At 40.4% G+C, this 10,526-nt stretch overlaps 1 protein-coding gene across 4 annotated transcripts in view; it reads right to left on the bottom strand.

Moving 5' to 3' along the window:
- The window catches only part of KCNQ5 (potassium voltage-gated channel subfamily Q member 5), a 509,304-nt gene that overhangs the window by 21,267 nt on the left and 477,511 nt on the right, over window positions 1-10,526 (bottom strand). For all 4 annotated transcript variants that reach the window (XM_034991524.1, XM_034991525.1, XM_034991526.1 and 1 more), the window contains one exon: window positions 7,437-7,545. In XM_034991524.1, coding sequence (XP_034847415.1) covers window positions 7,437-7,545 — 109 coding nt within the window. The remainder of the gene's footprint in view (window positions 1-7,436; window positions 7,546-10,526) is intronic.

Below are 10,526 nucleotides of genomic sequence, written 5' to 3'. Positions count from 1 at the left end.
ATGCCCCTTCTTCCAGAAAGCCTTCCTGTATGCCATCTCCCACATTAGGTGCCGACTTTCTATCTGCTCAAATAGCCCGGACTTCTATTATTGTAGTGATCTGTTGCTCTGCCTCATAATTGACCCCGTTTTTTTCTGGCAGCCCTTCAAGATTCTAAGCAGGGATCCATCTTTCTTGTTAATGTCTACTCTGGTGTCTGGTGCAGAGTAGAAGTTCTATATTTTTTGTTTTTGGTTTTTTCGTTTGTTTGTTTGTTTTTAGAGTGCACGAACTGATTCTTTGGGAGGAACCAAAGAGTTTATAGCCAGGCCTCTGTGTGGGTTGGTGGTGGGGAGCGGAGAGGAGAGGTAACTTCTCCCTTTCATAGTCCTTTCCTTGGGAGGATGCCTGGGAAGACAGCAAGCTCAGCCCGAGGAGGAAGGGGGAGAAATCTTCCCGGGACATTGCCTTGTGGTTGGGTGGAAAAATTGCTCTTCCTGCCCTGAGTGGTGCTGCTCTGAGTGATTCCTCAGCACAGGTGGTGAGGACATGACTTCAAGGGGTAACAGCAAGTGCTTCCTTGGGGAGGGGGTGCAGTCAGGCAAGGCCACAAACTTTTGGAAGTTGGGAGCACCCCTCAGAAGAGAGAAAGAAGCGCTCCTCTCCCATGAGATACCACGGGAGTCAGTGGGGCTCAGAAAGGAGAGGGTCTGGCCTGAGCAGAGGAAGGGCAGGGTAGGCAGCATGCTGGGAAGGCAGTAAGGAGCCCAGAGACCTGGAGGTTATAAGAGCTAGCATTTATGTAGTGCTTAGCATGTGCTCAGCACTGTTCTAAGATCTCTGCAAAAGTTAATTCAATCAATCCTCACCAGAGCCCTACAAAGTCAATCCCATTCCTCTCCTCACTTCACCAATAAAGAATCGAGGCACGGAGAGGTGACATGGGTTGCCCAAGGTTGCCCAGAGGCTGTCATTTCTTGGATCACTTCTCTGAGCAGCTCTCAGGAGTGTGGCAGCTGGGGGTAGAGTTAGCTAATGGTGCCAAGATAAAGGCTGCAGCTTCACCTAAAGAATTCTTTATTCATTTGATTTTCTAGAAGGCTGGTTTGGCCTGGGAAATAAAAGGTTGTGTAGCAGTGAAACATAGCAGGCATGGTGATTATGGCATCGATATGTTACGAGAAGTTAAGACCATGATACAATCAACTTCTCGGTCATTTCTGTTCAGAATGATGAGTAATCTCCATTGGGTTGTTTTGGTTATCTTTACAAGAAGAATAGGCTGGATGGTATTCTGATTCATTTCTTGACAACTGACAGAAATAGTTGTATAAAACAAGTTGACAAGAGAACAGTTGTTGTTGAGGATCTCATTAAGAATGGCCGTGATCTTAGATAGAGTAATTCTATGAAAAACTGCAGGTAGGAGGCAGGTGAGCTTTGCACTGCATCATTTTAACAGACAGAGCTCATTCTCCAATTGTGTAATAAATCCTTCACATGACACTTCTATGATGCCTTGGTATGCATATCTCAGAATTTATCTAGCCAGTTCAGTATAGGAAAACAAATACAAACATTTTTTATTTTTAAAAATTATTATTCTGAGAGCTAAAATAACGATAAGAAATAACAAGTGTTGGTGAGGGTGTGGACAGAAAGGAATTCTCATGCACTGTTGGTGGGCATGTAAATTGGTGCAGTGACTGTGAAAGACAGTATGGAGGCTTCTCAAAAAATTAAAAATAGAACTACCATATGATCCAGTAATTTTACTACTGGGTATTTACCCAAAGAAAATGAAACACTAATTTGAAGAGATACATGTACCCCTATGTTTATTGCAGCATTATTCACAATAGCCAAAATATGGAAGCAACCCACGTGCCCATCCATAGACAAATGGATAAAGAAGATGTGGGGTGTGTGTGTGTATATATATATATATATATATATACACACATATACATACACACATATATACACATACATATATATATATATACACACACATACATATATATATATCTTTGTATGGAATATTATGCAGCCACAAAAGGGATGATATCTTGCTATTTGTGACAGTATTAATGAATCTAGAGGGTATAGTGTTAAGTGAAATAAGTCAGACTGAGAAAGGCAAATACCTTACGATTTCACTCATATATGGAATCTAAAAAACAAAACAAATGAATAAACAAACAAGAAGCAGAATCAGACCTATAAATACAGAGCACAAATTGATGGTTGCCAGAGGTAAGTAGAGTTGGAGGCTGGGCTAAAAGAGTGAAGAGGAATGGGAGGTACAGCCTTCCAATTATGGAATGAATAAGTCACATGAATAAAATGCATAGGATGGGGAATATAGTTAATCAGACTGTAATAGTGTTGTATGGTGACAGACGGTAGCTACAGTTGGGGTGAGTGCAGCATAACATAGAGAGAAGTTGAATCACTATATTGTACACCTAAAAATAATGTAGTGTTGTGTGTCAGCTATACTCAAATAAAAAAATTATTATAAAAAACATTATTCTGAAACTCTTTTATAAATATAGACTTGTATTGAGTATAGCTTTAAACATCATTATTTATTTATTATGTATTACTTATTTATATTACTATTTTGAATTAATGAGCGTATATTAATTTTTGTGAGAAATATTGTGCAAGATTCTCACTTACGTAGTATTTACACAGTGCCAAGTACAAGCTTGAAAGGTAACAGTCAACGTTTTATATTGTGAGGGATCATATTTAAGGTAATTGATGGGTTTATTTTTAATCTGAAAGTTTTGATATTGTGCCTGAGAAGGTATTTGTTAAACAGTGATAGGAAAACTGGTATCTTGCCAGGTGTTATCTGAATTGTTATTTCACATGTGAAAGCCCTAGCCCCTAGTACCTCAGAATGTAACTGTATTTGGAGACAGGGCTTTAAAAGAAGTGATTCAGTTGAAATAAGGCCCCTAGAGTAGGGCCTAATCCAACCTGACTGGTGTTGTTATAAGAAGAGGAGATGTAGACCCGTATCTGTGGACACACGGAGGGAACACCACACGAGGACACAGAGAGAGGGTGGCCATCTGCAAGCTAAAGAGAGAGGCCTCAGAAGAAACAACACTGCTGACATCTTGACCTTGGACTCGTAGCCTCCAGGACCGGAGAAAGTAAATTTCTGTTGTTGAAACACCCAGTCTGTGGTATTTTGTTGTGGTGGCCCTAACAAATGAATATGCCATGATAAAATGAAAATTTGCTTGTCAATCTGTTTACTTCCCTGCTAATGTCATCTTTCTATTTATTTATTCACAAAAGATTTTATTTATTTATTTGTTTGAGAGAGCATGCGGGCAGGAGGAGGGGAGGGGGAGGGGCAGAGGGAGAGGCAGACTCTGCATGCTCAATCCCAGGACCTGAGCCGAAGGCAGACGCTTAACCCACCGACCCACCCAGGTGCCCCTCATCTTTCTATTTAGAAACTAATTTGTATGAGTGAATGAAAAGAAAATTAACATTGTATTAAATCATTAACAAGATACAGAACTTTTGTTAAAAATAAGTATACAATTTTCACTCCCAGTAATGAGTTTAAATCACATTTCCAGCAACTTTGTGCACTCCCACTAAGTAATATTTTGAGAATAATCTGTGATAATCCTGGAGGAATTATTTATTTTTTTTTAAAGATTTTATTTATTTATTTGAGACAGAGAGAATGAGAGAGACAGAGAGCATATGAGAGGGGGGAGGGTCAGAGGGAGAAGCAGGCTCCCTGCCGAGCAGGGAGCCCGATGCGGGACTTGATCCCGGGACTCCAGGATCATGACCTGAGCCGAAGGCAGTCGCTTAACCAACTGAGCCACCCAGGCGCCCCTCCTGGAGGAATTATACAATACTAAGTATTCTTCTGATTTTTAAGACATATTTTGGAAATGTCTAAGAATAGCCATTGTTCGTCACTATAAAAAGTGACGTCAGTCATTGAAAAAAAAGTCTCAAAGTGCATTTGGATAATATAATCCAGACAAGTTCAGACAGTGGCTTTAGTCATCCCAGAGAATCTTTACTCCCCAAAATAACTAGAAATTAGAAAATGGCAGATGCTTAGTAAATATTAATAGCCAAAGTAAGAGCTCCTATTTTGCTCTTTGGGGATGCAGTGGTTTTGTTTTCCATATTGTCATCCTTGCAGTGGAATACATATTTTCTGTTACACATCTTAATTTTAATTTGGCTCTTAGGAAAAACTATTGTTATTCTAAGAGCTACGGGAGGACAAAAGGCATATTCAACTATTCATATTAAGTAGTCAGAAGACCAAAAAATAACAAGGAAAATGCCAAAACAAAGTTGCTATTTTAGAGGTGAATGATAGATGGTTCACACTTGCAATCAGGAACGTAATATATATAAAATACCACTTCAGGTGAGCTGTAAGAAATGAGTATGTTCTGGCCAAAGACATTCCTGTCAACTGCTATGCAGTTTATTTATTTAATGGAACTCAAGAAAAGGACACTTTTGCATAAGATTTAGGGATTTACATCAGTAAACTCCTTTTCAGAACTGCCAATTGTACTGGTGGGTCTTTTAATCATGTATTTTTAGAAAGTAAGTAGTATCACGAGTCAAAGATTTCCAATGAAGTTATTAACTATTGAGTGTAACTACTGAATTTTTAGAGAATCCACGAATTTTAAGGGGAACTCAGAATCAGGATATGGGGGAGAAAAACATCGCCCTCGAGTGTCACAGAGGAGCAAGCCGAAAGCTTCAGAAATTCACAAAAAGGAGATACATGTAAATAATAAAGTCCTGTTAAAAATAAGAACCAAGAAAGAATTCTGAAAAGCAAGGGAATTCTGCAAAGGACTTTACAAAAATCAGGCAAGTTTCAAAAGGATGGTATAAAAGTAAATCTTAAGCTGCCGCTAAAGTGCTTAGCTAGCAGAATAAACCTATTTCGGTTTCTTTCTTGCAGCTCACAATTCTTTTTATAGGTTGTGAGGCAAAAGCAGAAAGCTTCCGAAGGTCTTGGGAAATGAACAAATTGGGTTAAGTACGACTTTTAGGAAACCTAATCTGTTTCCATTAGATAAGATTTTATGGTACTTGTTGCAAGTCAGACTAATCTGCGGATGAATTGTCCCACCTTCACTTTAGGGTCTTTGAGGGATATAATGAATGAATGTAAAGAATTTCAAGGTGACTTCTCCCCCAGCAATGTCCAATAGAACTTTCTGCAATGATGCAAAGGCACTGTGGCTTCTGTGCCCAGGATAGTAGACACTTGTGGCTACTGAGCACTTTAAATGTGGGTAGTGCCGCTGATGAACTGAATTTTAAGTTAAATTTAATTTAAATTAATTCAAATTTAACTAGCCTCATGTGGCCACTGGTCACCATATTAGACAATGCAGTTCTAGATCCTTTCTGTCCCTTTTAACTGAAGGCTTCAAGCATCATTTTACTACATACCCTTGGGTTTTCTGGGCTTAAATATTACCTAAGGCTTCTAGGCTCCCCAGGGGCGGGGTGATCATATAATTGTCCAAACTGGGATATTTTGAGAAAGACAGGGAGTATCAACAATGAACAATTATGATGAGACAAGAAGCATAATCTAGGATGGTCCAAGCCACATAAGAAGGTATGGTCCTCCACCCATAGGGTTTGTTGCTCAAGGGTTCTGTTGAGAAGTAACTGGGTTTTACTTCACTTCTTTTTAGGGTGCCATTACAGACAAGGTTTAAGTATCTTCTCGGGTACACATTTTCATCAACCATGATTTTCTTTGCCTTAACAAACATTTATCAAAATCTTTATAACTCATTTCTGCTTTCCCAGTGATTCCCAAACATCAAGTAAAGCAATGTCTAATGATACAAAATGACCAACTAAAAATAGAAGCAAATAATCAGTCAAGCTGATCTCTGAAATTAGACTAAGTATCTGGATAGCTAAGTTGGGTTGGATATTTTAAGTTTTCTTCTGGCTTTTTGGTAAGAGGCAGAGAGGGCCAAAAAGATCAGAGGTACTTCTTTGCAACAAAGTCACTCAGGGTTCATGGACAGATTAAAATTCTCCCAAAGGGATTAAACTAGGCAGGCTGAGTTTGCAGCAGTTTATTTAGTCCAGATCCTAAATTTTGGAGGGAGTGGATCCTGGAAACATAAAGGTAAGTTGCTTTGGGTACTCTTTTAGATTCTATTGGAAGAGGAAGCACATTAACATCAGCTTTTAAATTGAGTATCTATTTAAAGCGTATTTCGAGCCCCAAGTCCCCTCCTTGCCTTATCTTGGTGGATGGCTGCCAATTGTATTCTCACCCCAGCAGAAGTCTGGGGTTTTGTTTTCTGGAGAGATCTCTGAAATGCAGGATGCTGGGCACATAACCTAACCCTAATCTTAACCCAAATCCTAATCCTAACCCTACTCCTAAACTCTAAATAACCCTCTGGAGAGGTCTCTGAAATGCAGGACACCAGGCACATACCCTAAGCCTAATCCTAACCCTAACCCAAGATCTGAGAAAAAAACCAAGATGTCGTATATATACACAATAGAATATTACTCAGCCGTAAAAAGAATGAAACCTTGCCGTTTGCAACAACATGAACATGGTTGGAGCTAGAGAGTATAAAGCTAGTTGAAATAAGTCAGTCAGAGAAAGACAAATACCATATGATTTCATTCATATGTAGAACTTAAGAAACAAAACAAACGATCATAGGGGAACAAGAGAAACAAACCAAGAAACAGACTCTTAACTGTAGAGAACAAACTGATGGTTACCAGGGGGGAAGTGGGTGGGGGGATGGGTGAAATAGGTGATGGGGATTAAGGAAGGCACTTGTGATGAGCACTGGTGTTATATAGAGGTTTTGAATCACTATATTGCACACCTGAAACTAATACTACATTGTATGGTAACTGACTGGAATTTAAATAAAAACTTAAAAAAACAAAAGATCAGTGCTTAGCATTACATTCAGCCAGAGAGGACCAAGTCACTGCAGAGGACTTTAGGTTTCCCCTTTTTAGAATTCAACCTGTTTTGAAATAACCTAGTGGGATTTTTCTTTGATGTAAGATACAGAACATGGATCAGAGCATCAAGTCATAAAAATAATTTTAAAAATCCAATTGCATCCATACATAAAATGTCCTCAAAGCCCACAGATTCTCATGACAAGCCACTTCGCGTGGAATCTCTCTGGCACGGCCTGGCATTTCGAATCCTGCCTCCTTTTATAACACACTTTGTGCCGAACAAGGTAGAGTTTTGTATTAAGAAAATATATTTCAGAATTTAATAGGCATGTGAATGAACAGGAGCAGAGAAACTATTATTTCAGGAGGCTTACCTGTAGGAAAAAGAACTTAGCAATGTAGTAATTCAAATAATCAGAGGTAGTTCTCTGGCTCATTTTGTCAAAGGTTTTCCACCAACCTGATAGCTCGAATGACAGTTTTAAGCGGTGGGGTGAGGTCTTCGACTGATACATCACACTGGCAACCCTTCTCATCATATACATCATCAGTGCCAAGCGCTGTGTCAGCTGGAAGAGAAAATTGTCAGTTACAGAACACCACCACCAGCAACTGGAAACATGTTTGTTGAATTGGTCTCACATAGCAACAGGGGGGATCTCAGAGACTAAGCTTGTAAATCAAGAGATGTGTAAGGTTAGCCAATTGTTTCCCCAATATTATTCCTTCTCCTTTTTTCTACAGCCTTATTAATTGTATGTGATTTGACGGATACCTTTCTGAGCTGTCTTCCACAGGGAAGATGGAGCTGTTAACACACTGCCTTTCCAGTATTGGTGATGGATTTGTGTTGACCCACCCATGCTCTTTTGCCCAGTTCTTTTGAAACTAACTGCCAGCATTTAAATAACAGCTGTTTCCAGTTAGGCAAACAGTCTTTGGATACTTAACTAACTGGCCTTTGAACATAGAGCCTGAAGCCCATGACATTGACCCCATTAGCCCCATGCCCCAAACAAGAGTGGAGGCAGCCATGTCCAAGAGTACTTACTGCTTAACATTTACTGGACACAGGCAGCTCAGAAGAGAGCTTGCTTAAGATAGTATGGCCAAAGCTGAGCAGATTTTCAGATTGGACAATAAAATCGGTTCCTAATAAACCAAGGAAATTAATTTTTGGGTTAATTGCAAAGTTTGGAGAAGGGGGAAGGGTGATAATAAATACCAAATTAATAAAGATTTATAAAATTAATAAGGAATAAACTCATATCATTGCAGCTTTGTTTTTGGCAACAAGATATTGAAAACAAGTTAAAATTTCTGGAACGGGGGATGGATTAAATAAATACTGGTATGTTTATATAATGGAATATTAGGAAGCTATTGAAATGAGTTGAAGGCCAATGACTGAGAAACGTCACAATTTATTATTTTTTTTAAAAATCTATCTATCTGGGATAGATGTCTATCTGGGATTAGCAATAATTTTATTCTTTTTGCTTGGCTGTATGTTCTAAAATTCCTACAATGAATATGAATTACCTTGGTAATCAAGTAAATACAGTAATAAAAACACACTCATGAGAGATGAGGTATGTAGAGCCTCCAAATAGTATTTGAGCCTCTTTCAATGTGGAGATATACTAAAGCACTAGCACTGCTTTTTGTTGTCTTTGCTTGGCCCAGTGTTCCTTGGCTAAGCCATGAAAAGAAGAGAATGTGTCATGAGTTGTCTTGGTTGGGTTCAAAATCCTGAAAGGCTATTAGAAGTCCATTCACTGAAGCCGTGCTTATATTTGGACTGCAGCTGGGGCGTCATTTAGTGAAGCTATTTACTGTGTGGTTGTTCAGTCTACTGTGTGCCAAGAGCGGAAGGAGTGGGATGGGAAGAGACGTAGATGGGTCTTCACAGCTCTGCTGCATGGTCCTTTGGGCCTTCTTACCCTCAAGCCTCGTAAGAGGGAGAGAGGAGAGACGGGGCCACCACCTCACAGTGATGAAAATAACAGCAACCACTCACTGAAATTTATGCCAGGAAGGCATTTAAGGGGAGCTTCTGCCGATGTTAGTTTTCTTACTTAGAGCCACTCTACAAGTTAGTGGTGATATTATGCCTGGTTTTTAGAAGCCAAAACTGAGGCTCAGAGAAGGTAAGTATCTTACCTGAGGCCACACAGGTGGTCAGTGGAGCGAGTGAGTTGCAGAGCGTGTTACTAAAATCCAGTTCCCCGAGGCTCTTACATTGCATCACCCAGGGTCAGAATGCCTTCAGGGTTCAGCAGTGGCATGCAACGTGTCAGGAGAGAGCAGGGGAAAGGGCTGGCCGCGGGCGCTGCCTAGCCCTGCTGGGTATGTCCAGCTTCTCTCCAGAGAAGTCTGCCACCGTTTAAAGGAGAGTACACATGTTGACTCTGGCTGACACTTGGTTCTGACTCAGTGATGCGCTTGAGGGCAGCTGGCCCATTTCGCTTGATCACCTACACAACAGAGCCCTTTTAGTGCACAACATGCCGAAGGTTAGACGACATTCTTCCAGGAGCTGTTGGCAATTTCTTCCTCTGATTTGATCCTAACCTGGGCTTTCAGTTGGTGGAGTAGGAGGACTAGTATTGCCCTCAAATTCATGTCCACTTGGAACATCTGAATATGACCTTATTTGGAATAAGGGTCTTTGCAGATGTAATTAAGGTAAGGCTCAAGATGAGACCATACTGGATTAGGGTGGGGGCCCTCAATCCAATGCAAGTGTCCTTCTAAGATAGAAAAGGAGAAGGTATAGGAAACAAAGAGAAGATGGAAGTGGAGACTGGACTGATGCATCTACAAGGCAAGAACACCAAGAATTTTGGGCAACCACCAGAAGCTGAGAGAAGCATGGGATGCTTTCTCCCTCAGAGACTCCAGAAGGAGCCAATCCTGGTGACACCTGAAGACACCCTGATTTCTTGAACTGGGAGAGAATAAATTTCTGTTGTTTCAAGCCACCCAGTGGGTGGTCATCTGTTATGGCATTCCTAGGAAACGAACACAATTGGGAAAACTTCTCTCCATCATTTCCAAATCTTTACTCAAGGACAATAATGATGACGACAATAATAGTAATAAGTGCTTTCTGGGGAAATCTAATTATGTGCCAGGAACTTTAATTGCTTCAAGCCCCACAAGAGATATGTATTATCACCCCCTATTTTACAGATTATGAAAGTGAGGCACAGAAAGCTAAGAAACTTGCTCAAGGACAAATGAAGAGTAAGTGACAGAACCAGAATTTAAATCTAGGCCGTTGCTTTGGAGCTGCACTATTAAATTCTGCCGGACTCTGAGTCTCCCTTCTGCCTCCTTGCAGATTTGTCTTTCTTCTCCCTGTTGCCATTTGGATTCGCTTCTCTTGCATTACATTTGCATCCAGGTGGCTGTGCAGCTGCCTTCAGGGTCTCTGGTGAAGTGACCCCAAACACTGAGATAGAATCATATTCGGGGGGCGCCTGGGTGGCTCAGTCGGTTGGGCATCTGCCTTCGGCTCAGGTCATGATCCCAAGGTCCTGGGATC

Source organism: Mirounga leonina, unplaced genomic scaffold (assembly GCF_011800145.1).
Source record: "Mirounga leonina isolate KUSES-001 unplaced genomic scaffold, KU_Mleo_1.0 Mir_53, whole genome shotgun sequence".
NCBI lineage: Eukaryota > Metazoa > Chordata > Mammalia > Carnivora > Phocidae > Mirounga > Mirounga leonina.
This window is presented reverse-complemented; position numbering and strand designations above follow the sequence as displayed.